This window comes from Coptis chinensis, chromosome 6, assembly GCF_015680905.1.
Source record: "Coptis chinensis isolate HL-2020 chromosome 6, ASM1568090v1, whole genome shotgun sequence".
Taxonomy (NCBI): Eukaryota; Viridiplantae; Streptophyta; class Magnoliopsida; order Ranunculales; family Ranunculaceae; genus Coptis; species Coptis chinensis.
Window position 1 is genome coordinate 86,079,381 of NC_141461.1, and position 26,319 is coordinate 86,105,699.

The 26,319-nt window shown below is 38.0% G+C and overlaps 2 protein-coding genes, 1 long non-coding RNA gene and 1 pseudogene across 15 annotated transcripts; 1 reads left to right on the forward strand and 3 right to left on the reverse strand.

Moving 5' to 3' along the window:
• Positions 1 to 136: 136 nt before the first annotated feature.
• Positions 137 to 3,572, reverse strand: LOC147495058 (uncharacterized). Of its 6 annotated transcripts, none has more exons than XR_015198940.1 (5): positions 1,825 to 2,556; positions 1,370 to 1,444; positions 1,150 to 1,247; positions 335 to 388; positions 137 to 214 (listed from the first exon to the last, which is right to left on the reverse strand). It is a non-coding gene; the product is annotated as an uncharacterized LOC147495058 (long non-coding RNA). The 6 variants fall into 6 exon arrangements; XR_015198937.1 differs by lacking the exons at positions 137 to 214; positions 335 to 388; positions 1,150 to 1,247 and adding exons at positions 687 to 785; positions 3,123 to 3,211; positions 3,307 to 3,572 and having other exon boundaries at positions 1,825 to 2,193; XR_015198936.1 differs by lacking the exons at positions 137 to 214; positions 335 to 388; positions 1,150 to 1,247 and adding exons at positions 687 to 785; positions 3,123 to 3,217; positions 3,307 to 3,572 and having other exon boundaries at positions 1,825 to 2,193.
• Positions 3,573 to 3,939: 367 nt separating this feature from the next.
• On the reverse strand, positions 3,940 to 7,472 carry LOC147495059 (uncharacterized). 5 transcript variants are annotated; one of them, XM_086566242.1, is made up of 5 exons: positions 6,775 to 7,472; positions 6,233 to 6,352; positions 5,798 to 5,883; positions 5,610 to 5,715; positions 4,809 to 5,105 (listed from the first exon to the last, which is right to left on the reverse strand). In XM_086566242.1, the coding sequence occupies exons 1-4, from the start codon at positions 6,949 to 6,951 to the stop codon at positions 5,700 to 5,702; spliced, it is 399 nt and encodes a 132-aa protein (XP_086422368.1). In that variant the 5' UTR covers positions 6,952 to 7,472; the 3' UTR covers positions 4,809 to 5,105; positions 5,610 to 5,699. The 5 variants fall into 5 exon arrangements, 1 of the variants encoding a protein (XP_086422368.1); XR_015198845.1 differs by lacking the exon at positions 6,233 to 6,352 and adding an exon at positions 3,940 to 4,064 and having other exon boundaries at positions 4,940 to 5,105; positions 5,610 to 5,883; XR_015198846.1 differs by lacking the exon at positions 6,233 to 6,352 and adding an exon at positions 3,942 to 4,074 and having other exon boundaries at positions 4,940 to 5,105; positions 5,610 to 5,883.
• Positions 7,473 to 16,748: 9,276 nt separating this feature from the next.
• LOC147495060 (S-type anion channel SLAH3-like) lies at positions 16,749 to 19,310 on the forward strand (annotated as a pseudogene). The gene is made up of 3 exons (XR_015198848.1): positions 16,749 to 16,916; positions 17,784 to 18,577; positions 18,770 to 19,310. The product of XR_015198848.1 is annotated as an S-type anion channel SLAH3-like (transcript).
• Positions 19,311 to 19,827: 517 nt separating this feature from the next.
• Positions 19,828 to 26,157, reverse strand: LOC147495061 (uncharacterized). 3 transcript variants are annotated; one of them, XM_086569553.1, is made up of 7 exons: positions 25,936 to 26,157; positions 25,262 to 25,605; positions 24,945 to 25,171; positions 24,454 to 24,564; positions 23,600 to 23,755; positions 21,542 to 21,783; positions 19,828 to 20,633 (listed from the first exon to the last, which is right to left on the reverse strand). In XM_086569553.1, the coding sequence occupies exons 2-7, from the start codon at positions 25,573 to 25,575 to the stop codon at positions 20,310 to 20,312; spliced, it is 1,374 nt and encodes a 457-aa protein (XP_086425679.1). In that variant the 5' UTR covers positions 25,576 to 25,605; positions 25,936 to 26,157; the 3' UTR covers positions 19,828 to 20,309. The 3 variants fall into 3 exon arrangements, with proteins under 3 accessions (XP_086425679.1, XP_086425677.1, XP_086425678.1); XM_086569551.1 differs by having other exon boundaries at positions 25,949 to 26,088; XM_086569552.1 differs by lacking the exon at positions 24,454 to 24,564 and having other exon boundaries at positions 25,949 to 26,091.
• Between the last annotated feature and the right edge of the window lie 162 nt (positions 26,158 to 26,319).

Sequence of the window (26,319 nt, forward strand, 5' to 3'; positions counted from 1 at the left end):
ACTTTTCTAGCAAATTGAATGTTAGCAAAGGCGCTTTTAGTCGCTTCTGATCTCTTTGGTAAGTCTTTTTCGAAGCGGTGTCATTTGTAGGAGGTAATGTTTTACATGTACCAAACCACGTGGCTTGCATGTACTTATGCTTCCCTCATGGACCCCTTCTTTTCCTTCATGCATGTTTTTGTAGTAGAGCAAATGATCTTCTAAGGTACCTAACCTGCTTTCAACATTTCCAACAAAAAACTTCAAGAAGCCTGTCGACTAATTGATTATATTCTTTGCTTGATCTTGCCATTTCAAACTCAGCTTGAAAGTTAAACTCAATCACCATCCTCACCTCTCCTTTCTTCGTGTTTTTGTCCACCACATCTATATAGGTATATGTGTTCCCCTGCAAATATCATGCCATATACTCTTAGCAGATGACTCAAATAGCGCTCATTTAAATTACTATTCAAATCCAAATATTGAGAAATGCAAATTGCAATTGAGTTCTTCAAAGAGATTCCACAAAGCAGGGATTTTTCTAATATTTTTTATATAAACTTAACCATATCAAATCAAGAGAGTAAAGAAGAAAACCATTCCCCAAATACAACATCAAACATGAAAAGCAACAACTCATCAAGAATACATTTGTTTGTGGTGAATATACAAAGGATCGATTGAGGCAATCTGATTTGTCGATTTCTCCATAATGCTAGCTAGCTTCAAATAATTACAGCCAATGACCATTTGTTTATCGTAAATGGTCATGCTTTATCATTGACTAACGTAACGAATTAAACCTGCAACAAACCACAAAGAGACAAACAAAACAAACTATAAATGCAAGTATTGGTGTCACTATGTTTAGACAATATTTAGTGCGGAACGTCTTTCAGACCTCCTCAGTCAGATGTCAAGTTCAAAACATAAATTCGAGAAACAAAGGCCCTAGGTGTTGTCAACCCTCAATTTGTTTTTCCAGCCTAATCTTTCAACATCTAACTTAACTATTACTCGCATGAGAAGATAAAGGTCATGTAAAAGAAGAAAAAAGTAATACTTCCTGATCTAAAGCAAATTATGTAATTAAAGCATACATAATGATGTCAAATGATGTTGTCAAGCAGTGCCTAAATCATACAAAAAAATACCCATTTTGTTTACCTTTATTAATGTATATAACAATAAGACTGTCCGGAGTATGAGGTAAGTCGGATTTGAGCTAGAGAACTTCCTTATCTTTTGTTTCAACGGTTATAGTACTAAATCAATGCACAAAGGGTAATTTTAGAAGGCCACCAAGTAGTAATGCATATGCGAGTTATTAGAAGGTATATTCCAATTAATAATATATTGGTATCAAATGAGTCAAGTAGATTCTTACCTCCTTTGTGAATGTCGTTGTTTCCGTGTTGAATCCATCATCCATTCACAACGCCACTATCGTAGAGCGGAATAGCTGCAAGACAAAACCATATGCTTAGTAAATAGTGGTAAAAAAGAATTACATGTTGTAATGCGTGTAGCGGTTGTACCGAGTACCAAAATTACCAACAAATATTAATATTTAGCAACCAACTATCATAAACCATATAAATATCAAAATTACAGATGATGTGAAACATACAAAACATGAGCCAATACTCAATATTCAGAATGTCTCACAAACTTTGAGTATTGTGAAACTTAAGTATTGTCGGAAGAATTTGAAACAACTTCACAATTCTTTAACTTCAACTAATAATTTATGTACTGATAATTCCTAATCTTTTTACCAATTAAGGAAGTGCTTTTTTAATAAAGTATAAGTGGGGATGAGAGATGTAATAATTTATTTACCTTGAAGGTGCGAAAGTGTGAAGATTGATAAAAGTTCGAAGTAGTTTGTCTTTTCGTCAATCCTCGCTGCTTATGCTCCTTTCTCTTCTTGAATTGTGTTTGAAACTATCCCCCAACCAAAGATGGTTGTTTTTTTAGCCCAAAACTTGTTGCCAAATGGCCCAAGTGAAGTTTCTTAATCATAAAATCCTCTTTAACTCGCCCCAATGAGCAATGTAAGCTCAAACACAGGATCAAAATGGTGTTTTATATAGCCCAATGAGCACGTGCAAAAGTGAAATTATGATGTTGATGCTTCCAATCAACTGATCTTAATCCACGCCATGGCAAAGAACCCCATATATATATTCTAAAAAACAAAACAAAACCCTACAACAAAAAGGGGAAAAAGGATGCAAATAACAAAAAGGGGGAAATGGATGCAAAAAAAATGTAATAGGTGTGATAGCAAACACCATTATCTTAGCTATAACAATTATTCAAAAATATATGAAATTCGATTTTCTAAGAAGCACATTTAAACCTTGATGTAATAGCCCAATGAGCAGAGGCTTCACAGAATGTGGGGAATGAAGTATATGAAATTTAATAAAGTACACATACACAAATGCATGTCAGGACACATCTATAAAAGAAGGTATACATAGTCATAGTCATTTATAGACCCAATGGTCCCATGGAAAGCCCTGAGAGTAATTGGAGCTAGCTCCAAACCCCAATATCTCGATATAAATGACCGGTTCACAACAGTTCAATCCTCTTTCATATTTGTAAATAAATCATGAAATACCTTAAACCAAACATCAAAGACAACTATATTGAAATCATAAACATCGTTACCTTCTTATAGCAAAAGAATAATAACAGGGAACTTAAATATTATGAATGTCCACTCGCTTGAGGAGGATCAATGGCGAATTAGAAAAAAAAATCAACAAAAATATTAATGCAAAGCCAATGATAAATATCTCACTTAGATATAACTAAGAAATGGGACATGCAGTCAAAAAAATTCTAGGACCGCTTAGCCTCTAGGCTCACCCTATCACCTCACAGCCTAAGGGCAACTATGGTTGCTAGTGCCTAGGCCGAGACCCGTGAGCAACACCTAGGTATACTTGCACCTTTGGCTGCATAGGTAACGACCATATGGGCAGTCAAAAAGTTTTCTTATTCAAAAGTAAAGAAGAATCAATCTCACATCCAAAATTGTACCCAAATCAATGATTTTGTTATCTAAGCAATCACAACAATAACACACATACGCACAATAAAGATAGCGATGGAAAGTTTGTTACCTAACAAAATGTCGAGAACAAAATCCATAATTGTCCAATGAGTCTAGGAATTGCAGAAGCTTGTAGAGGTTTTCTTGGTCATAATGATCCTACTCCTTGCAAGAGAAGCTTTGAGCAGTTAAGTAAATAAATAAATAGTTGGGAAGAATGTTCATAAATAATTATGACTCACTGAGTAACTTACCTATGTTCGATTGCTGAGCAAGTAAATGTTCCTAAAATAGTTGCTGCAACTTATTGTAGTGTTGATATTATGCTTTAATGGCTCTAAAAATCCTTTGCATTCCTCCATTGCTATCATTTCATTGTGTCTTCGATCCTGAGTTTGCTTTTGAATTTATCCTTCTTTTCGCTTCAGTCTGAACTTGGTAAAAAACACTACTCGGATTTCTCACCTGGAAAAAAAAATTTAAAAATCACCATTCAAAGTGTTAATAGTTGAATGGCCTAAAGAGATCTGGCGTTTGCAGTGATTAATCATTAATGCTACACACTTATCCAAAATGAGTCCATCACACTTTTTTCTTATCTCCATTCAAGATAACATTACTCTCATAGCTCACCTTTGGTGATCATTTGCGGCTTTATAAGCATGTCATAACAATTGATTCAAGCACTTATCTTGAGTTGTCGGTTGCCACTTTAGGTCAAGATCACATCATTCTCACGTTGTTGTTTGCATTATCAAAACTTTTGGCCTACAATACATACATACAATGACAAATAGATGAGCAGCTCGGGGGTTGAAAATGTGGTGAGAATAAATGTTTATAACACATACATGAAACTTCTTGGGGGTAGGTAGTGAGCACTGAGTTGGTTACGCCGACTTGGTTACTTAAAACACGAACTACATATCACATTCTCAGACCTCCAGTTTGCATTCTTCAGTCAGTATATCCCATTAACTGGTGAAACCTCCAATGAACCAATATCTGCAACCTGCAATTTACTAAAGAAGATATCATGCAGAGTTTCCTAATGTAAGGATGGGATATTACTGATAATAATCATTTTTCTTATCTACAAATATTTTTTCTTTTTATGGATTGGTGAAACACTCCCATGATAAAGTCTGCAGTATATTCCAGCAACGGGCTCGATGTCGTAGCATCGTCCTTTGTAACGATCAAGGCTGGTAAGTCCATCGGTCCACATAGTTGTCCATGTACCTGTAGAAGATTCGGCAGCTCTGAGCCCGCTTCTTCAATGGAACTCGAGGTTGGCGTTACTTTCGGAATCTTTGCCGGGGTATCAGTATCTTTGGGTGTATATTGAGGAGTATAATAAGTCAATTTGTAATTAGTCATTGTAGTTATTTCGCACTAATAGCTAGTAATGTTGCCATCATTGAAAAATCTGAATCAGCATCATTGCCTATCATTTTAGGGAAGTTTTCATAATTTTTTAACTGAGTTGGCACATGAGTAGATGTATATTAATTCTCTTTCAAACTAACATGGCTGGATAACTATCATTGAACAACGTAAGAAATATGACTGTCTTGGCAATGATAACTATGGCAAGAATCAACCACGTATTGGAACTGTTGAGCGAGATTAATTAAGAGAAAAATATTTGATGGGTTTAACACTTCAAACATGCATTAGACATCTATGCAAGAAGTGCAATAGTGCATGGACTTATTGATATTGCACAGGGTTATGACAACACAACACAAAAATATGAAAGATGGATTGAGTCCTACTTATCTGAAATTACTAAAATTAGGAACATTTCTGATCACACTAAATTGCCCCTGCCTATAACCAATTTCAAGAAGAAACTGGAAAAAGAGAGTGGGTAAAGAGCCTTACCCTGAGCCATACATGATCACCACTAACAATTCAAGCTGATAAGAAGACATTTCATGTAAAAAAGCTTATCAACCATGAAGAGATAAAAAGACAATAAAGACATGTTGAATATGTTGATATCAATACAAACTTCTTGAATATGGTTTGGCTCGTCGAGAATAACGACCTATATTAGAAAGAAAATAGAATAAGAAGAGAAGTTAGCAGTTGCTATTGGGTCTGTCTTGTAACCTTAGGAAAAATAATAAACAACAAAATTTCCTAAACTGTAAGAAAATTCATGTAGATCAGATTCGAGGTAGATTGTATCCTCCATTAGGCCGAACAGAGAGTTTTAGTAGTATAGAAAATTTCCGATTAAAAGTTCTATCTGAAGCTTGACTATGCCAATAATTAACAATTTTCAAATTAATAAAGAAGTACCTAAGAGGACTAAAGAAGAGTAGACAAAGCAACACTATTTTCAATTTAGAACTATTTCTCAAAAGAACATCTGGCTCAATAAGTTTGAACGTAAATATAAGAAATTCTAGCTCGATCTACAACAATATGTCTTTAAGCAATGCTTAGTTATTGAGACACACATATCATTACCGTCAAAGGTTGATCAGTTTTGATTTGATAGAGTTGAAAAACATGAATCTGCATTCAACAGTTAGAAAAAACTTACCATATTAATAGCAGGAAGAGGAGACTGATTTTAAATCTCATAACTCCATTAGGAAGAGCTAAGTTCCAGAGAAGCAAAGGACAACATTGATTAGCCCATTGGGTTCCTAAGGCACAGAGCACACTTCCATTAAAATATATGAAATAGTTTGTTTCTTCGTTGCCCAACATTCTGCACCAATGACATACATGCCCGAATTACACCTCCACTTCAACCAAGCTCTTCTTATATGGGTAACATCTCCCCAAGTCTTCCCATTTAACGAACGATGGACCTACAATATCAAAGATTCAAAGGTGATCACTTTTAAACCTTATTTCCCCACAGTTCTTTTCAAAGCATCGCTTCCCCTAATGTTGCACTACATATTTCGTTGGACTCTAAAGCATCGGTCTAATCATCGTTTTCTTTTCTCGTAAAATCAAACAATCAACTGATACTGCACCAACTACAAATAACATGCATAAGCGCCGGGACCTCTTTTTGGGTGGGCAGTCAACTAAGTGTGTAATGTTTAAAACGTCATTAGTTTCAATTCTTTCCTCGTAAAATCAAAAATCAACTAATTAATAGCATAAACCTCGTCGAAGTAAAACTATAGAAATTTTGAAAAAAAATTGTACCTTTAAATTTGATGATTGGATTACTGTGTACGTGTTAAGGAATAAAGAGTATGCACTTGCGACCATCTCAATTTGATGATTAGAGAACAACACCACGGTGAGATTTGAGATAGAGAGAGGCTGTGAGGAAAGGACCGGTTTTAGAGTTAGTCGTGCAAACCTCTGTCATTTGGGTTTTCTACGTGAAGAAAAAAGATGGGTTTTGTGGAGTCAAGTTAAACTTCCTTGTTTTTTATCCACTTTTTTCGTAATACCAATTTTAATTATTTGAGGCAAGAGCTAAGTGAAAATATTATATCTGAAATTTGAATAAGAATTCTCAATTAAATAAGAACAGACTTGCTCGAAATTGTAATTTACAGACCTTTGTCCGCACTCGAAGGAAAATTAACAATTTAAAAAATTAAATAAACAAATAAATCGTACCTATAATCAATTGAAGGAACTTCAACAACTTTTTCAAGATGTATAGCTCTAGATGACATAATACACAAAATAAAATAAAATAAAATAGATCTTGACAGAAGAAGAAGAAGACGCACCTGTGATGGAGCCTCCATCATGGTGAGAAGATGCAAATCTTCCCACTGATTGGGCAGGAAGGACATGAATGAGGTAGCAGAAGCGGTTAAATAGGTATATCGCCCTATCGAAGAGGCTTTCTCCTCTCCACAGTATAGGCCGAGCTCTTCAATTGCTTCAAGCTCTTTACCAAACATACAGTGTGATTCCTAATCTAAATCACACACTTTCATATTTTTAGAAGGCTTGAATATTTAGAAACTCTAGAAATTTCTTCTCGTCCATCATACTTTCGCCAGGATTCGCTGCCACAACTTCAATATTTTGTTCCCCTCTCTCTTCTACAGGGTCAGTAAAGTCAAGTTTAGGGTCTGATACTCTGATGGTTTATCATCCCAAACTTTGTTTTTCTTTGTTATTTTTTTCTTTGGTTCCACCTTTGGAGCCTTGTTAACAACAGTATCAGTTTTCTTTCCACCTTTGGTTCTTAGTTTAGAAGCTTATTTACATCAAACACCCGACCTCGGAACTCCCATTTCCTTTTTTTTCTTTGATTCACAATTCACATGATATTCAACTCTGCTTTCATGCCCATTGGAAATTCCATTCTCCAATTTAAGCCCTTAAGATGAATCTTTATCTCCACCATCCTTAGAACCACTACTCTTTTGATTTCCACCGCCACCACACGAACACATCATCAGCATGCCCTTGCTTCTTGCTCACGAACATTTGTAGGTCGACCGCTTGCTTCACTTTTTCAATTCCTCATTACTAGCTTGACCTCTTTCAGAATCGACATTTGGGTAAGATAGAGGATGCCATGATTTTGTTTAAGTAAGAATGACTTGACACTGTTCCTATTTTTCTTTGAAATCTAACCTTCACTTCCTCATAAAGCTTCTTCTCCCAAGCTAAAAGCCCAGCCATTTTTTTTTTGGATCCAGAATCTGAGGAGGCGACTGGAAGGGCGAAGAAGGTGAGTCTCGACCAAAAAAGGCGTCAGGTTGTCGATGTGGTAGGGGAGGGAAAAAAGTAGTACTTCAGGCAGTAGTCCTCGAAGAGATTGGTAAATTTAAGGCGTGAGAAGGCAACCGGACCTATCTCTCCAATCAGCGGATAAAGAAGTGCGGATAAAGAAGTGTGGAGAGCTTTTCGTGGGGTTTTTAAGGTTTAGGTTTGATCACTTTTGGGAGTTTAAATCGCGGGTTTCTCCTAATTTTTCGTGAGTAAATAGGGTACTTAAAATTAGACGACGTGGACACCCTCAGAGCGCAGCAAAAGGGACTGCTATTATATATATAAAAAGATTCTTATGTTAATGTGATACAGGTGGATTTACATGACATACATACACAATCCTAAAATTCTTGTCCTTGTAGACCGGTGGGGAATCGAAATGCCCGCATTCGATCGTACAAGGATAGTCATGGGTTGTCTATATGTAAAGGGCAGAGGTGCTGGCGTACTTCTGTACCACCCCTTTTTTAAAGAGAAAATAGCTACAAGGCCAGAATAAATTATTCAATTATTATACATTATAGTACTTTGATTTGTAGAGAAATTCGCATCTACTAAATGGACCGGTGGTTCTGTGACAAGTTATGAAGGTGACACGGTAATGCGTTATCCGCTCCTTTGATAACCAGGTATGTTTCATGTCATGACTTCATCTTCACCCTGTGAATGCATCAATGCAACATCTTTTATTTTATCGCTCAACAAATATATATTTTTATGCAGGGCCGGTTCTACCCTATAGGCTATAGCAAAATAAGCAGCCGCATAGGGCCCCGCAGCCCAAGGGACCAATATATCCTAGCCCACCTACAGTCCTAAGTCCATTATTGTTTTATTAATTGTGAAAAAAAAAACTCACTATTTGTTTTTCATTTATTTTAATCCGTTAGATAAACGGTTTTACATTGGAAATTAGAAATTAGAAAATTGCATTAAACCCTTTCGTTTTCCTCGCATTTTCGCGTTCTCCAACAAATAAATAGACACGCCTCCATAACTAATTAAACTTCTTCATCACCCTATGACAATTTATCATCACCCTATGACAATTTATCAAATGTGAGGCATTGAAGCGAACACTTCAATCTTATCTCTATCATTTTTTTGTCTTATTTGATTTTTCTATATTGTTTAATTTGGTGTAGAATTCCTTTCTCTCTCTCTCTCATGTAATTTTTTGTTAAATAAATCTATTGAAATTTCAAGTTTGTGACATTGTTGTTTGGCCATGATCTGCTACGGTATTATATTATGGTGTTTTGTTTTGGATCTCTCTGTATGTGAGGATCTCCCTCACAACACTGCTATGTTTCTACTTCACTTTGTATTTGTGTTCTTTTTATCAATAAAATTCAATTAAAAAAAATTGTGGAGAAACTATTCAATAAAGAAAAAAAAAATGTTAGGATCAATTTTTACAATAATTGTTATCTTCTAAATTTTTTTGTTATAAAAAAAATAAAAAAATAAAAAAAAAAATTGTGGGGAGACTATTCAAAAAAGAAAAAAGAAAAAGTTATGATCACTTTTTACAATAATTGTTATCTTATAAATTTTTGTTAAATAAATTAAGCGTTTGCATTCATGAAATAATGTATACAAAACATATCTATAAGATGTAACAATTTTATTGGAACTTTGTTTAGGCCCCGATTGCCTTGAGCCGCTCCTATTTTTATGTAGGGAGAGGTCTTAGGCCTGTTTGATGTGTTTGCAGGAATAGATCCTCCATAGGGTCAATTTAATGAGTGAACCCTATAATAGAACTTCTTGATATCTGTAAGGGTATAATTGTAAATTTATAACATATAATAGAACTTTTTTTTTTTTTGATAAAACGATACTTTTTTTTATTTACTTACTGATTAATCGTTCAGTACAAATTCCTTGAACATCCACTCTTATAGAGCTTAATACAAAAGCAGGTGGATGAGACCACCAGAACGAAGAGAACTCATTTAACAAGGGTGAATCACTTCTGGTATATTATCTTGATGAGGAATTGGATTGGTCATCCAATCATCACTTGCAGCTTGTGTCGAAGCATGTTGAGCAAAAGTATCAACAATACAGTTCGCTTCTCTATAGTTCCAAACCATCCTTGTATGCCTGAATCTCTTCAATAGTTGTTTGATGTCTTCTATTAAAGCTATGACAGATGAAGGTGATTCTTCTTTCTCACCAATTATTGCTTTATGAAGGAAAGATGAGTCCACTTCAATGATGATGCGATCGAGTTCTAACTTGTTTGCTACCAACAATCCCATTCTAAGTGCATAACATTCCATCAATATGGCATTAGCTCGGTGTTGCAAATCCATAAATAAAACCACCATATTCATTTCGTAGTACTCCACCCGCTCCAGCTGGCCCTGGACAATCTAAGGCAGACCCATCTGTATTCAATTTCAACCACCCGCTAGGAGGAAATTGCCAAGATATTGAAATCGCTACTTTGAACTTCTTGATCATCATCTAAAACAACAATTACCGCATTTATCAACTTGTATGCTTAACAACGGTTCCAATATTCACAACACTTGTTTTCTGTTGCATAGCTGTTCCATTGACACAAGATTTCATCTTCATTGAACATGAAATCACCAGTTTCTTTGGTAAAAAAGATGATGTGGCTTTGATCGCATACTCTCACGTATTGATTTCTTTCACTGTTATTTATTTTTGAAAGAAAAGAAAACACGTGTGATGAAAAATTACTGGCGAATATCGGCCGTATATTTTGAAACTTTGGACCCTTTTCTTAACCAACACGAGACATGAATAATGTGCACAATTAATACGATTAACTGAGATATTTGCTCAAGACGTGTGCTTATATTTTGCTTATTTAGTGAAGATTTCTAACTGCTTGATCGTGTGGAATTTTAAATTGTAGAACTCCCTTAATTTTGATTTTTGTTTGGCAGCTGCACCAAAAGTGGATGCAGTTGTTTCTGAAGACTACAACTGAGCGACTGTAGCAATCTTACTTACGAATAAAACAGAAACTCACATGATCTAACATAGCATTGCGGGGAGGCTGTTCATACATAGCCTGAAAACGTTTAGTTAACTTCTCCCTCTAGTATTCCTCTGCTGAGTCTGGGGGTTTTATACATAAAAGTTTAAGGATCCCCATTTTATAATTACACTAAATCATGTATTCACTTAGTCACAAGATTCGAATAAGTTTTTAATTTGATGTTAAGATTTTAAAGTAAAAGTGTAGAACTACATTGCAAAACAGGCGGGATAGGAGTTTAGATTTGAATCCAACCGAAAAATATGAACATACAGAAAAAAGTAAATGCGTCTATTCCTATTGTTTTGCTAAAAAATGTTTTTAAATTATGCCCTTTAGTTTTAGGCCTTAGGCATGTTCCAAAACTCTCCGATTATTTGGTATCGTATACTGTTATGTTAGATCATAAACTGCTTTCTGTCCCTGACAGTCAGACCCTGAATAGGGCCATAATTCTACCCTGAATAGCATGTTTTTTAAGGTGCGAGAGTCTAGTATATACTATATAGTCTGCTTTTAAGTATAAGTACCGGGTTCAAAATAAAAAGTACTAAACGTACTATCATCAGTTTTTATACAAGTCCTAACCTTCACCAAAAAAAAAATAAGTACTAACCAAAACACAAAATTAAGAGTACAAATTTATACCGCATGGGCTCTGGGCTCATGGCTTATCTTATTATATAAGTGTTGAATTGCTTAAAACATTTAGTAATCTACTTCACTGCTTATAGCATTATGCTTGATTTTCGCTCAAATGATATAGAAATCTAACTACAATTCAAACATCAATTGATGTTATATGCTAAGCACGTATTTATGTGGGCGGTCTTGCTAGAAAAATACATGCTTAGTAAGACCGCCTAGATAATGTTGCCTAGATAATGTTGCGGTCCACATACTTATCACGTCACATAGCTCCTCTGTTTAAGCTAATCTGCATTAGACAAAAGAATGTTAAATTACAGACTGTACTTGACAAGACAGACAAGTCTTCGTATTTTTTTTATCGTACATGTATTTAATTTTAACCAAATAGGAATACAGAATATAATTGTTTGTGGTTTATCATCTTTTACATATAACTAAATCAGCAAGTTCAAATCCAGGATGTCACATCACAAACCAATGGCTACCACTATGTACATGATACTATTTCTCAATATGTCTTCTTCTTCGCAAGTTAAAGAATTCAATTTGATACACTCCATTTCTGGTTCCAATGTGGGTCATCTACAGGAAAATCTACTAGGAAATCGGCGATGATTTGACCTTTCTGAGAAGTTCGAGGTACAAACTCCATATGGTGTTCGCCGAGCTCTTCGGCCCATACTGCCATACGAGTAGTCTTGTTTTCTTTGTGGAAGATCTTCTTCAAGGGGAGGTCGGTCAAGATTTTGATCGGATGTGCTTGAACGGCCTGAATTTTTCTTGCCGAATACAACAAAGCAATACGGCTCTTCCAAGGAAAGAATAATTCCTTTTCACCGGCATGGCGTCTTACTTTGTAAAGTAGATTGGTTTTTCCGAAGTTGTTCTCCTCTTTGAAGAGAATCGAAGCGATGGCGAAGTCTGATACTGCCAGATATAGCCCCAGTGTTTCTCCATCTATTGGTTTGGCTAAGACGGGAGGCGTGGTGAGGTATTCTTTGAGAGTGGCGAATGCTTGGTGGCATTGATCGTTCCATGAGAACTGCTCGCCTTTTTTGAGGAGTTATAGGAACGGTCAAAGACTTGTCCGACATACGGATATGAATCGGTTGAGTGCGGCTGACCATGTCGGACTTACTTCGCGGTTCGTTTCTTTGTCTGTGGATCGAGCATGTCTAAGAACGCTCGGATTTGATCTGGATTCGCTTCGATCCCTCGTTGTGACACCTGGTATCTTAGAAACTTCCCGGAGTACGCTCCAAAGATGCATTTTTCTAAATTCAACCTCATTCGAGTTTGGCGTAATCTGGAGAACGCTTGCTCAAGGTGAGTGAGGTGGTCGCCTGCTTTCTTACTTTTGATGACCATGTCGTCGATGTAAACCTCCATGGTATCTCCTAACATGTCCTGGAACATGTCGGGTTACATCAGACGCCGATATGTCACTCCAGCGTTCTTAAGGCGAGCGGAGGGCGTTGTAGCAATAAATTCCTTGCTCGGTAATGAACGAGGTCTTCTCTTGATCCTCCTCAGCGAGTGGGATTTGGTTGTATCCGTTGTACGCGTCCATGAAGGAGAGAAGTTCATGACCAGAGGTTTGGTCGACAAAGTCGGTCATCGCGAGGTAGAGGAAAACTATCTTTTCGGTGTTTCACGATTGACATTCGTGAAATCGACGATAGGCTTAACCGTTCCATTCTTTTTGGGGACGCGATGATATTGGCGATCCAAATTGGATAGTCCACTTTTACGATGAAACCGACTTGCTTGAGTTTGTCGACCTCCGTCATTAATGGCTTTCGAAACCCATGAGGGGATAAGCGGCGAGGTCGGCCGCAAACCTGGTCTAGCATTGGGGTTTATATTTAATCTATGACATGCTACATTGGGATCTATTCCGATGCGCCGATATCGACCAAAGCGAAAACATTTTTATTCATGGCCAAAAAGTTTACAAGTTGGGCCTTGAGTGTAGAAAGTCAAGGTTAGCCCCTACATATACAAACTTGGGATCATCATCGGTTCCTAAGTTTCACGCTCTTTGTCCGCATCTTTGAGGTGTTGTCTTTGGCCGATACTTTCTCAGATGGTGATATTTTATCGATCTGAGGGAGAGAGAAATTGGTCGCCGAGCTGGAGCAATATCTTTGGTGACGAGAACAGGGGCTGAAATGGCCTCTGTGATCATGATAACAGGGTCTGGAGTGACTTCTGGAATTGATATTTGTTGTGCGACACATGGCGGCGCGACTGTTGGGATGCTAACTAGTGGGGCAACAACAGTGGAGGTGACTTCTGGGGTCTTGACTGCTGTTTTGACAACAACTTACGCGACTTCTGGGATCAGTCCTGGTGGATCACCAATGGTTGGGCTGACTTCTGGAGTTGAAAGGGACGACTGAAACTTCTTGCTGGAGCCCCCAGCGTACTATTTTGATGCGTTGGCGCTGACCTCGGCAATCAGGTCTTTGGCCATTGTATAACTGGTGGGCTCGTTGCTTGTGTGGATTGGTCCACTGTCGATCCTACTTGCTGACAAGATTTGGTTACAATGATACGCTTCCAGTTGATTGCTGCGCAGCTCCATCATTCCTTTGGGGCCTGGGAAACGGAGAACTTGATGCAATGTTGACGGTACGGCTTGCATTTGATGGATCCACCGTCGACCTAATATGGCATTATAGGACAACTTGATGTCCAGAACGCTGAAGCGTGTATTGCAACTGACTTTGTCTTCTTTAGACCCTACCGATACTGGGAGTATGATGTCACCGACGGGGTCGGCCCTGGAGCCATTGAACCCATAAAGGGGAGCAATCGGATCTATAAGAACTGACTTGGGTAAACTCATTTCTTGAACAGTGTGATAGAATAAAATGTCACACGAACTCCTGTCGGTCGGGAGACGCTTTCTCGCCCGGTCGCTAATCTTGATGTGGACGACCAGTGCGTCGTTGTGAGGGAGGCAGACCTTGTTGAGGTCGGCCTCTGTGAAAATGATATCTCCTGAATTGCGACCTGAGCTGCACGGAGCGTGTGCTGCCTGGGAAGTAAAATAATACACTTCCTGAAGAGCGCCGACACGACGTCTTTTCTCTCTGGAGGAGGTTACGGAATCATCAGGGAAGGTAATCATGTGAATGGTTCTGGCATTGTCACGATCTGACGAGTGTTGTCTTCGCTCGTGGCGAGAACGGTCTCTGGGACGTCCTCTGCTGTGAGGGCGAGCTTGAAACCCTTGGTGGTGACGGCGAGGCGGAGATCGACTACGTACTCGGCGAGCTATGAGTTTATGGCGCAAATCACCGTCAGGAATATTGGTGTATTGTTTAATATGACCAGCTTCCACGAGGTCCCGGAGATAGTGCTTAAGCCCCCAGCACGCATTGGTTTCATGGCATTTTGCTTTGTGGAATGCGCAGTAGGGCTTGTCAGGTCGATCTATTAGCTGCCTCACATCTGGTCGGAAGTATGAGGCTCGTTGGATCTTGTCCAGTATGTAACTAGGGGAGCGTGTCAAGACAGGGAACTCTCTTTGTTGTCCGTCGGTACCGCCTTTGGTGCTAGTGACGGGATCGCAGCCGTACGTAGGGTATGATCAGAGATCACTGCCATCTCCTGGTCCTCGGCTAAACCACTGGACTTCAAACTTTCTTGCAACTTGATATACTTGTCTACCCGAGCATACAGTTCGGACAGCGTTTCTGGGCGCTTTTTCATCAGTGATCTGGAGAGGTCGGTATTACGCACTCGACAGGCGTTAGAAAATGTCAGTATGGCAAAAGACTCTTTCAGTCTGCTTTCCATACACAGCAGTTCGCCTTGAACCGTCCTAAGAATTGGAGAATGGTTTCATCTTCCCAGAATGAGAGCTGGAACAGCGAATCAAGATCCGCTTTCTTTCGTCTGTTGTGCACGTATTGACTAGCAAACAGATCAGTAAGTTGTTCAAAAGTTTTTATAGAATCAGGTTCAAGGGAGAAGAACCAATCAAGTGCGCCATCTTTGAGACTGGCTGGAAATAATCGACAGTGAAGGTGATCAAACTCAGGAGAACTGTAGAGTGCCAGACTTTGAATGTATCGAGCCACATGCTGACCGGGGCATGTGCTGCCATCATACATTGGGAAACGTGGCTGGATAAAATCTTGAGGAGAGGGTTTATTGAGGACCTCAGCACTGAACGGAGACGCGCGGTATGTCTTGAGCATCTTTTGAACAATTTGGGTCGCATCCTTTCTTACTGCACTCTAGCCTATCTTGTGTGATAATTCGTTAATCTGTTGATTAACTTCGTTGATGTCGTTCTCAGCAACGTTACCGACTGGTTGCTGTTGGTAAGCATCCACTTATGCTCGTAAAGCAGCACTTATGTTGGTAAGCATCCACTGAGCAAGAAAATGCTCTCGTTTGTTAAACCCAGCTGATCTGCGAGGTTTTGGACCTGGGCTTCGAGGATGACCATGCTTCGTGGGCTTGAGAATTGTTGGCTTGTGAGTTGATTTAAAGTGATTTCTCAAGTAATCGAAACCACAGACGGCGCCAATGTAAAGGGTTGTTTTGGTTTTCCTTTAGAGATAGTGAAGAGAGGGGAATGGGTTGAGGTTTTCTGGAGAGACCGAGTTCGCTGATGAGCGAGCTGCCTACGTATCCTCTCTTAGTTTTTCAGAGGAGAGAGGAATCAAGTCTCACGTAGTTCAAGTAGGTGGTATTTATAGGCCTATGGAAGTGTCGATCCTAGAGACACGTGTACCTCTTGCACACATGTAGGGTGGAGATTGTGTATGAGTGTTGGGCTAGTTTTAGTATAAGTCGTGTGCTGATTGGGAGTTGGCGCGGTAGTCCCTATTTCCCGGTGGTGGGAAATACAGGTAAGATTCTGGTAATGATTACACCTGGATGGACGACCTGGTGGTGACTTTATCTGAGGCGTTCTGTCTCTAGCCGTTTGTTCGTACTAAGACATCCTTGATCGAGCTTAAACGTACCACCTACATGAAGGGAGCTGCTCACAGATCGGTCTTGGAGGTCGATGTCTTGGGTTCGCCTATGCTGCGCGCATGTGCAATATTCCTTGATGAGGATATTATTACTCTTCTTCACAAGGGAGCTGCCCACAGATCGGTCTTGGAGGTCGATGTCCTGAGTTCGCTTATGCTTCACGCGTGTGTGACATTCCTTAATGAGGATATTACTCCCCTACACCAAGTATCATAAAGTCTCCCCTCTCAGCCCATATCATATGTAGATGCAGTTCGGAAGGGGTAACTTTTAGAACCTAGTCTGCAGCAGCCAAAGAATGCAAAAATTGATAAGCCGAAGGATACTCAATTTGAGAGTTATAGAACTCGGTCTGGGAAACAGGAAACTGAACCAGAAATGAGTGCTTCACAAAGTGCTAGGCTTGAGTATTTACCAGTGCACCGCTACTATGATGCCTTAGAAGGGCCAGAACTGGACACTCTTAGGGTACTCTCTCTTTCCCACTGGAGTCTTTAGTTATATTTTCAATTGTTGAATGAATGAATGGCCTGCTCTTATAACAACTAACGAAACATTTTCTTACACTTTGTTCTCGAATATTTCTTTTACATTTTCGCCAAGCAAAATGTTCTTTTATGTTTTTTGAAAAGATTATGGGGTTAGGCAGACTATTAGACCAAAGAATAAAAGCTTACAATCTCCCTAAAGAGTATGATCTTCAAAGGGAGGCTACATGGCTACATGGCTACACTCCTCCCTAAGAGTGTACTGTGGTCATTAGAGGGAGGCTCACATACAAAAAACATATTACCCCATCGCCCAAGGACTACCAAACCTCCACTCCTCAAGAGCTATCATACTAAGCTCCAAACCCCCACCAAACTGCTCAAGAAGACAACAGACAAACACACAATTCTGATATGAAGCATTCAAAAAGGTGGCGAACTGTGGCGTTGGAAGGTTCTCTACCATCACAATAAGATTATCATTGATCTCTTAGCGACATAACTTTACTGTTAACCCAAAACACCTCAAGAAAAACAACTCTTCACAACCAAACCCGATCAACATGCATGAAGCATAAACCAAAGGATAGACAAGGAGAGGCCTCTTTCAACCTTCTCTTTGGATCATTTCGCTTTAAAATTATACTCTTACCGTGCATTAAGTACGTCACCACTCCATTATTCAACATTCAAAGCGTGTTGGCCGTTCTAGCTAATAATTTTTATTTGAGGGATGAAGGGGCGTGTGTTCCAGTAAAGACAAATGATGGAAAATATTTTCTAGTTTGATACTATCAGTACAGTGGGGAAAGAACATTGGCTAATTTCTGTGTTTTACATCCTTCAGGCTTCAGAGGAGTTGGTCCTTCCAGAAGACTTGCATTGCAGTGGCCATTCCTTCTCCATTATCCAGTTTCTTCATTTGGTGTTTGCCTTGGTCTTAGCACCCAAAGTATCCTTTGGAAGACCATTGCAACCTCTTTGGCAACGCGTTTCCTCAACATATATAGACCTAGACGTCAATCTCATCCTCTGGTTCATCTCTGCTGTTCTTACTGCCACTGTGTCTTTCATCTACTCTCTTAAAATCATCTTTTACTTTGACGCTGTCCGGCGTAAATTTTACTATCTAATTCGTATCAACTTTTTTTTGCCCCATGGATAACCTTATTGTTCTTAGCACTGGGGTCTGGGGATACCACCTTCTATTTCTCTAGAGAAGAACCTGCCCGCACCTCTCTGGTATATTCCTAAGACTCCGATCTTCTGTCTTGAACTTAAAATCTACGGACAATGGATGTCAGGAGGTGGAAGGAAGCTCTCAAAGGTGTCCAGTCCTGCAAACCATCTCTCAATTGTTGGGAACTTCGTAGGCGCATCCTTGGGTGCACTAATGGGACTTGGAGAAGGGGCCATCTTTTTCTTCGCTGTTGGTCTGGCTCACTACATAGTTCTCTATTTGTAACTCTGTATCAGAGGCTTCCGACAAATGAGACACTGCCAAAGGAACTCCATCCAATGTTCTTTTTGTTTGTTGCAGCTCCTAATTCTGCTTCTGTGGCATGGGTAAGGATTGTGGGCAACTTTGGTTACGCGTCAAGGATTTCTTACTTCGTGGCATTGTTCTTGTACATCACACTAGTAAGTCTATCTACCTTTACCATCTATTTCCCTTTGGATATAGGAAAATGAGGGAAAATAATAAAAGGTCTATGAGTGGTTCATTTGGCGTCATATTGATCTGGTCAAAATAGGCTTAGTAGCATTTTGTTATGTGTGTACTTTGTAGCTAGCTTCTTGTTCTCACTTAGCTTGATTCTGTTTCTTTTGTAGGCTGTCCGCGTTAACTTTTTCCGAGGATTTAAGTTTTCCTTGGCATGGTGGGCTTACACTTTTCCAATGACTGGGACTGCAATAGCAACCATAAAATATTCAAACTAAATAAAAAACCCAGTAACTCAATCTCTGTCCATCATTCTCTCTGCCATTTCTACTCTCACAGTAACAGCTTTATTCATTACTACTATCATTCATGCTTTTGTGCTGCGGGATCTCTTCCCAAACGACATTGCCATTGCCATTTCAAAGAGAAGGATAACAGATAAGAAAAATGGACATGTAAGAACACCGAGCTCAGACCCCAATGCCATTGGACAGTCAACAACAAGCTTAGCTGACAAAGACATTGATGCTGCCTTTGCCAATTGGAGTCACAAAGCAGATATATAGTACTTGTTAGTCAGATGACCACATTTTGGTAGACTTGAGAAGTTCTATGATGGGATACCAATATGCAAGATGATACCACTGAAAAATTCTTGATAGGAAGTACTTTTCTGTTATGAACCTCATTGTATTTTCTGTACACTTTGAGCAGGAAAAAGGTGGTGTGAATGTTGTTACTGAAAAAGAAAAAAAAAACCAAAATTTGTTGAAATGCTAGCAATGAGTTATAAGTTAGTTATTACGTCTACTGATAGGATGTTTCAGATTTTTCCCTTGTCTAGTTTCTAGCGTGAAATCTGGATAGTTGCCTTTGAATTTTGTTGAATAGACAAAAGATTTTCTTCAAAGAGTTATACGTACAGGATTTCACGACAATTGACAATAACCTTTTGAACTTTTGTTGATTAAGTAATCTATGAGTCTTTAGAGAACACTGATGGGCTGCACCCTTTTTTTTTTTGACTTCTCACATTCTTCTTTCGCTTTTAGACTGAACGAAGCGGTTCTAATTGGTTCATTTACTGCTTTTGCTCAATCCTCAGACGTGCCAGTAGAGTTTTTGATATGTAATTATATATGCATCATCAGAAAATCAAACTTTTTCACACTTACTAGCAAACGTACTCGGTTCTACACAGTATACAGCTTTGCTTTTTGGATTTATGAGCAGAAAAAATATGTTATAGAACCATCAGTTTGAACTGAACAAGTCAACAATATTCAGTAAGTCCTACAACAAGTCAGAGCACACAGCTCAAGTCAGTTGTAACTATTCCTGGAATAATACCATGAACAACCAAGGGCTTCATTCTTTTCCTAGTCGCCTGCGTGCTGTTGTGAACAATTGATAATTGAATACATGGTAAACAAGCTACTTTAAATGTAGAACATTTTCCCAACCACTACTTAAGAGCTTTGATATGGTAATTGAGCGAACCTGAAAGGCTCCCAGGAATAAAAAAAAGACACATCAACTCTAGCAATGACCATCTTCTTCTTTTTTCTTTTTCTTTTTTCAATAAACAGCAATGACCATCTTCATGCTATTCTAGACTTCTGTATTCCCAACAGTGATACCAACAGCAAAATAATCCCGATAGCTTTCCTGCGAATAGATTCTAGACAAGACTGCTAAATGGACTGTGGTTTACATGCTTTTAAGGACCATTAAGCCAAATCCAATACCAAGAAAAGTTGCAATAGAGATCCCAAATATGCCTATTAGAATTGCAGGCAGTGCCAAAGAGGTCCATCCTTTGTTTGTGGCCATCCCACATGCTGTTGTAGGGCCACCGATGTTAGCATTTGATGCCAGTAGTAACACTTTTGTATCAAAGTGCAGTAGTTTTCCTACTCCAAAGATCACAGCAAGATGGACTGATACTTGGATCAGAGCAAATACAAAGATACTGGGGGCTGTGTGAATAACATTCCATATGCTGCCATTTGCACCCACCACAGTAAAAAATACCTGCTCACAAATTCCGAAAGATCATCAAGTTGGAAGATACTCATTTTGTTCCGCTTTCCAAACAAAGAAAGAAAAATTGACTCTCAGTATACAGTCAAATTTGAAGATAATATTGTACACAGGTTCAAGCAGTCCAAAATGTTATTTTTGTTTAATTTTAATGATGTCCAAGCCACTGAAGGCAATTGACTTGATTGACAGGTAAAAGAGATGGAGTCCGTTGAAATCAATGTCATATGCAAACATAACAAATTTATCTCCTAAAATTCATTTGTACAAAAGGTTATGTTCATCGCAACCACACTGATCATATGCCAAAGTTTATAACGAGTTCTTAATCAAGTGAGTGACAGTAAGCCCACTTCAACTTGAAACAGGGTCTGGGATGAGGAATACTTCCAAGTTCATTGTTATCACCCAGGCGCACACAATCCAAATTCATTATCATCATTTTGTAATCTGTGAAGATCTCAAGGCTCGTTTGGAAAACTACACCGACAAGCCATATGAGAACAGAAGACACACTTAGACACATAGGGCGCATGCAGATTTTTTTGCCTAAAAAGCATAAATCACTTCAAGTTCACTTGATTACAAAACTAAAATAGAATATAAAAAGCAGAAAGAAGTTATTCTTGTCGAAAACAAAAAAAATTAGCATTGGACTGACTGCTTAAGTGTGTATGCATTTGACAAAAAAGACATTCTAAAAAACCTGGATAAATACCCGAGCTGTCTCACTTTTCCTTCTTCATAATCATTAAACAGAGTACACCAAAACAAGTAAAATTACCTGTCGGACATCATAAGCCATATAGGCCTGCTTACAGCGAGACAATAATGCTACAAACACAAAAGTAGTACAAATGTCCAATACTAACCGAATAACTTGTTACTAGTCAATTTACCTGCATAAGAACAAAAGCGGTCGCCTCACCAGCAGGGGCAAGATATCTGAATTGCGCAGGAAATATAGTTGCGGCAATTACTACTATTGCAGTTATGAATGGAAGATTTCCACCTTGAAGTCCCAAAAACTGCGTAAGATATGTTGCAATCTTGCAGATACCAAATGATACAGCAATAGCTCCAGCTGTCCCTAGAACGGGTAGCTTGTTACTAGGGATGGACTCTGTATCCACTAGACTATCTGCAAATTAACCCATCATAATCAGAAGGCACATTATATAAGCATATTGATACTTCAATGTATACATCCAACGTCTTGTAAGGATTCTATGCCATGCATACTTCAAAGCACAGCTGACAAATCAGCCTAGAATCCTTACGAGGTGATCAAGTATTCAACATATCTAAAGTGGTATAAGTAATTTAGTTACAACCATGGACCAAAATATCGCCGATATATATCGGTATTTTGGTACACTGATATCGATATTTCCAATATATATCCACTGAATATATAACCCTTTTTTTCCCGATATATATTGGAATTTCCGATATAAAAATTTATATCACCGAGATAATCGATATATCCGATATTTATGATATATATCGTTTGACTTTTTGACCATTTTTTAATATAAATCCGATATTTTCAATATATTTCTGATATATTTCTGATATATTTCCGATATATCTGATATTTCTGATATTTTAAATAGTTTGGACTGGTCACAAAAAAATGGATATATCCGATATATATCAGTTTTTGGGTACACCGATATATTAACCAATATCGATATTTTGGTCCTTGGTTACAACCCATATTCTCCAAAAAGAGGCACACAAGCAACAAAGTTCTGAAGGCAGTATTTGCAGCTACCCTACTGGATTAAACAGAGACAGATGACATGAGGTTAAGCGAAAACAATGAAGAAACACTGTATAACAGTGTCTGAAGGATGCAGTAAGAAGAATTACGTAAATCACAACAGGGAATCTACAGGATAATGAAGAATACAGAAACACGGTAGACAGTATACAAAATCAGCATAAAATTATCAATTGGTGCAGGAAATAGTTGGGGACCCTTTAGAACCTGGAGTAGTAAAACTAAGTTTTGATGGAAGCGTTACGAGGAGAAGAGCTGGTTATGATAGCATACTTAGGGACAATGGAGGATAAATTATTCGCTTCTACTCTGCTCAAGGAAGACATAGCTCAGCCCACTGTCTGCAGGTCTGCAGCTGGAGCTTAAGCTATACATGAAGGACTCGAAATACGCATAGAGCTGGGTTACAAGAGAGTACTGATTGCATATCAGTTCAGATGCTTAGAAGATCAGAGCAAGTAACATGGGCCTTGAGTGATATAGTTCAAGATATTTGGTAATCAATGAGAACAAGGAAGTAGGCAACAACTAGACACGTCTACAAGAAAACCATCAGAGCAGCTGATGTCTTGCATCACTGAGTAGACCTGAAGGTTGCAGTTACTCTATCGACCCATTACCTTACAAGCTAAACCAAATCATAGCCAAAGACAAGGCATTTGCTTTATTTAAGGCGATGTAAGGGATGATTATGACCCTGATTAAGCAAGGCTCAAACTTAGGCTCGTGGATGCACTTGTACATATCATTTTTTATAATGAAAACCCAGCTTGCATTTTCAAAAATTAAAAATAATTAAATAAAATAAGGAAAGAAAGTAGAAGGAAAGATATACGAAGTAGATCAAGTTTAAATTCTTAGAATATAAATTAGGAGACAGTGTCAATGTGAATAGACAGACCACATTAAGAGAGGTCTTGAGCAATAAAAACTTTACGGGTAATAATAATAAATAAATAAACAATTCTTTCAGCTATAAGTGAAACTCATTACCTGCTTGTTATACAGTGAGAAAAAAAAATAATAATAATAAATAGATAGATAGATATAATAATAATAATAATACTGGGAAGTGGGAAATGTTGCTAGACGAAAAAAATGAGCCATTAAGCATTATGCACTGATAATGGTGAATTTCTAGAATATAGACGACCAGGCAAACAGTACACACCATTGGCTGATGTTGAAACCTCAGGAGGTATTTTTGATGCTAATGTGAAAAGCAACGCAAAATATATTGCACAGACAACATTGTCAGCGGCTATTCCTGCAGCCAAAACTGATGGAGATACGCCAAGAGCCTCTGAAACAGCAACAAAATTGATGGCTACAAGAAAACATGAAAAAAGATTTATCATTGGTAAAATATTACTTGAAAAGAGAATTGCAACTTGCACAAATCGTCCTACGATTGGATAATGTCGAATGACACTTAAGGAAATGGAGCAAGGAAATGTTAGGTGTGATTCAGGGAATGAGAATCTGAGAGGGGGGGAGATCATTATCTACCACATTATTCGTAGTATCCAGCATGATCAATGTATAGATTTTCGCTTGAGGTAAATATTAGTTTAGGAATAAACGAGATGTGTGTGAAAACAAGATCAAACAGCTTAATTTGCAACTTTAGATTTTCTAAACTTTGTATTTGCATACAAAAGCAAATCACTTCAAGTGAAAACTTCTTAGGAACTTATCCAAGATATTAGTCACGCACAATACAAATTGATAAACTAGAACTTATGAACTGCCAAATACAAAGCCCAAAGTATGCAAAGCATTGGGTGCAGCAACGATGCAAGTTTGATAAATAAAACAATCCGCAAAATGATCAAATAGCATTGATTTCCCAAGTGAAAATGACAAAGTTCATATAGATGCTTTTAGTGGGTAGTACACTCAGTAAGGAATACTGGAACAGTAATAGAAAAAGCGATTGGAAAAAAAATATTTTTTTTCTAAATATGTTTGTTGGGAAAGAAGTTATAACAAAAGTAACTTGCAGAACCATTTATTCAAGATTACTTCCGCCAATATAACTACTCATGAGAGCAGCTGCTATCTTCCAACTATCTTGACCAAGTGAACGCATTGGCACCAATCTATATGCCACTATAGTTCCAATTATCGTGGCAACTGCAATAACAAAAGGAACAAATAAGCAGAAAAAGAACAAATACAGAACATACATAAATCCTTCGTCAAAGGCTAGATTGCAAATCCATGGTGAATATAATCAAAATTCATTTCATTCGAGTCAATTTTATGCAGATATCATTTGATGAAAGAGGAAAAATGAATAATGCCATTCTGACAAATAAAGCTTAAATGTTCTAATAAACATGTATGCCACAATCTATTTTGAACAATGGTTTCAAAGAGTAATATGAATGGATACATTATCAGTAACACCACATTACAACTCTTCCCCCACTCACAAAGAACAAACTGAAATACAAAAATTTCATCCACTGATAATGATGAAAAAGGACACATAATTGATGCAAGAATATGACCTGATCCGAGTAAGAAAGCCAACAACATTTTCCCGGTTGACTGTACCACGCGTCCCAAATCCGCTTTAAATAACAATAATGGAATAGTGATTGGAAGAAGATATTCCATTACAACTGAGTATGCTGGAGCTTCATTAGAGATTATCCCAAGATTACTTGCAGCAAGTCCACCCAATGTACTAACCACTGCTCCACTGACAGTACACCCTATCTTCGTAGTATCCGACCTTGAATCCCAAAACTCAATCTTGTAAAAAATTCTACCAATTAGACAAACAAAAACCTTGGAAAGAAAGTAAGAATTTAGGATAGCTTACCAGATACCAAAGGCAGCTGTGGCGAAGAGAACAGAAAAAGTTCCCCAATGATCTTGAGGAGGAATTAGAGGGAAATTTAACTGAGCTTTAACTTTTACAGATGGATATGATTTGGTTTTACTGGTGGTAAAAGGGTAGAAGACGGTTTTGTGTTTGAAAAATGGTTGATGGTGTTGTTGTTGAGTGAGTGAAGATTTTAAGGATGGAATGTAAGTGTGGAATGAAGATGATGATAATTTTAAGGTTGTTGGTAATGATGGGAAAGAAGTAGTCGGTGTGTATAAACATAGGAATGGTGACGACATTACTAGCATAGTATCACTGCACTTAATCAGGATGTAAACCTACATTCCAAAATAAAAATTTAAATAAAAAACTTACTATGTTCCACATTCTAGTATTCTACCACTCACTGTATGGAACCAAGGGGGAGCAGTCCCATTTTGAAAAACACCATCACAGTACTAGTAATTAGTTTTAAACATTGTCTGAAACTATAGGCAACACCAACCCCAAGTATTTGAAAAACTCCAGTACAATACTAGTAATTAGCTATGAAGAATGCACACAAGTATCACGAAACACTAACAAATCAAATGCCAAACTAATAATAAACAAGTTGAGTAAATAGTCAACTAGATATAAAAACAGTTGCATAGACAAGATGATCTTACAGAGAGTGTTGACCTTGTTTGTTTTCAAAATGTTAGTTATACGGACTCTGATGTCATATGGAAAAAGGATATTTTGCTTAAAGTCCAGTTCACACATTTTTGTCCTGTTAAACTAGATTTTATCTACAATGCTAGATTCCTGTCGCCTCTATAATCGGCAAAATTTATGGCAGTACAAAATTTTGTGATTTTGGTGAAAATACCATACCCTCAAACTCCGGCATTTACATTAGTGTTATCGGATCGGATATAGTAAAACTATTCGGGTTTGGCCATATCCGACCCTGTTCCCTACCCTAATTTACTTGTACACTATAAAATATCATTTTGGTTTTCCTATTTCTTTTCAACGATATTTCATACACTAAAATTTGGGTCGGGTTA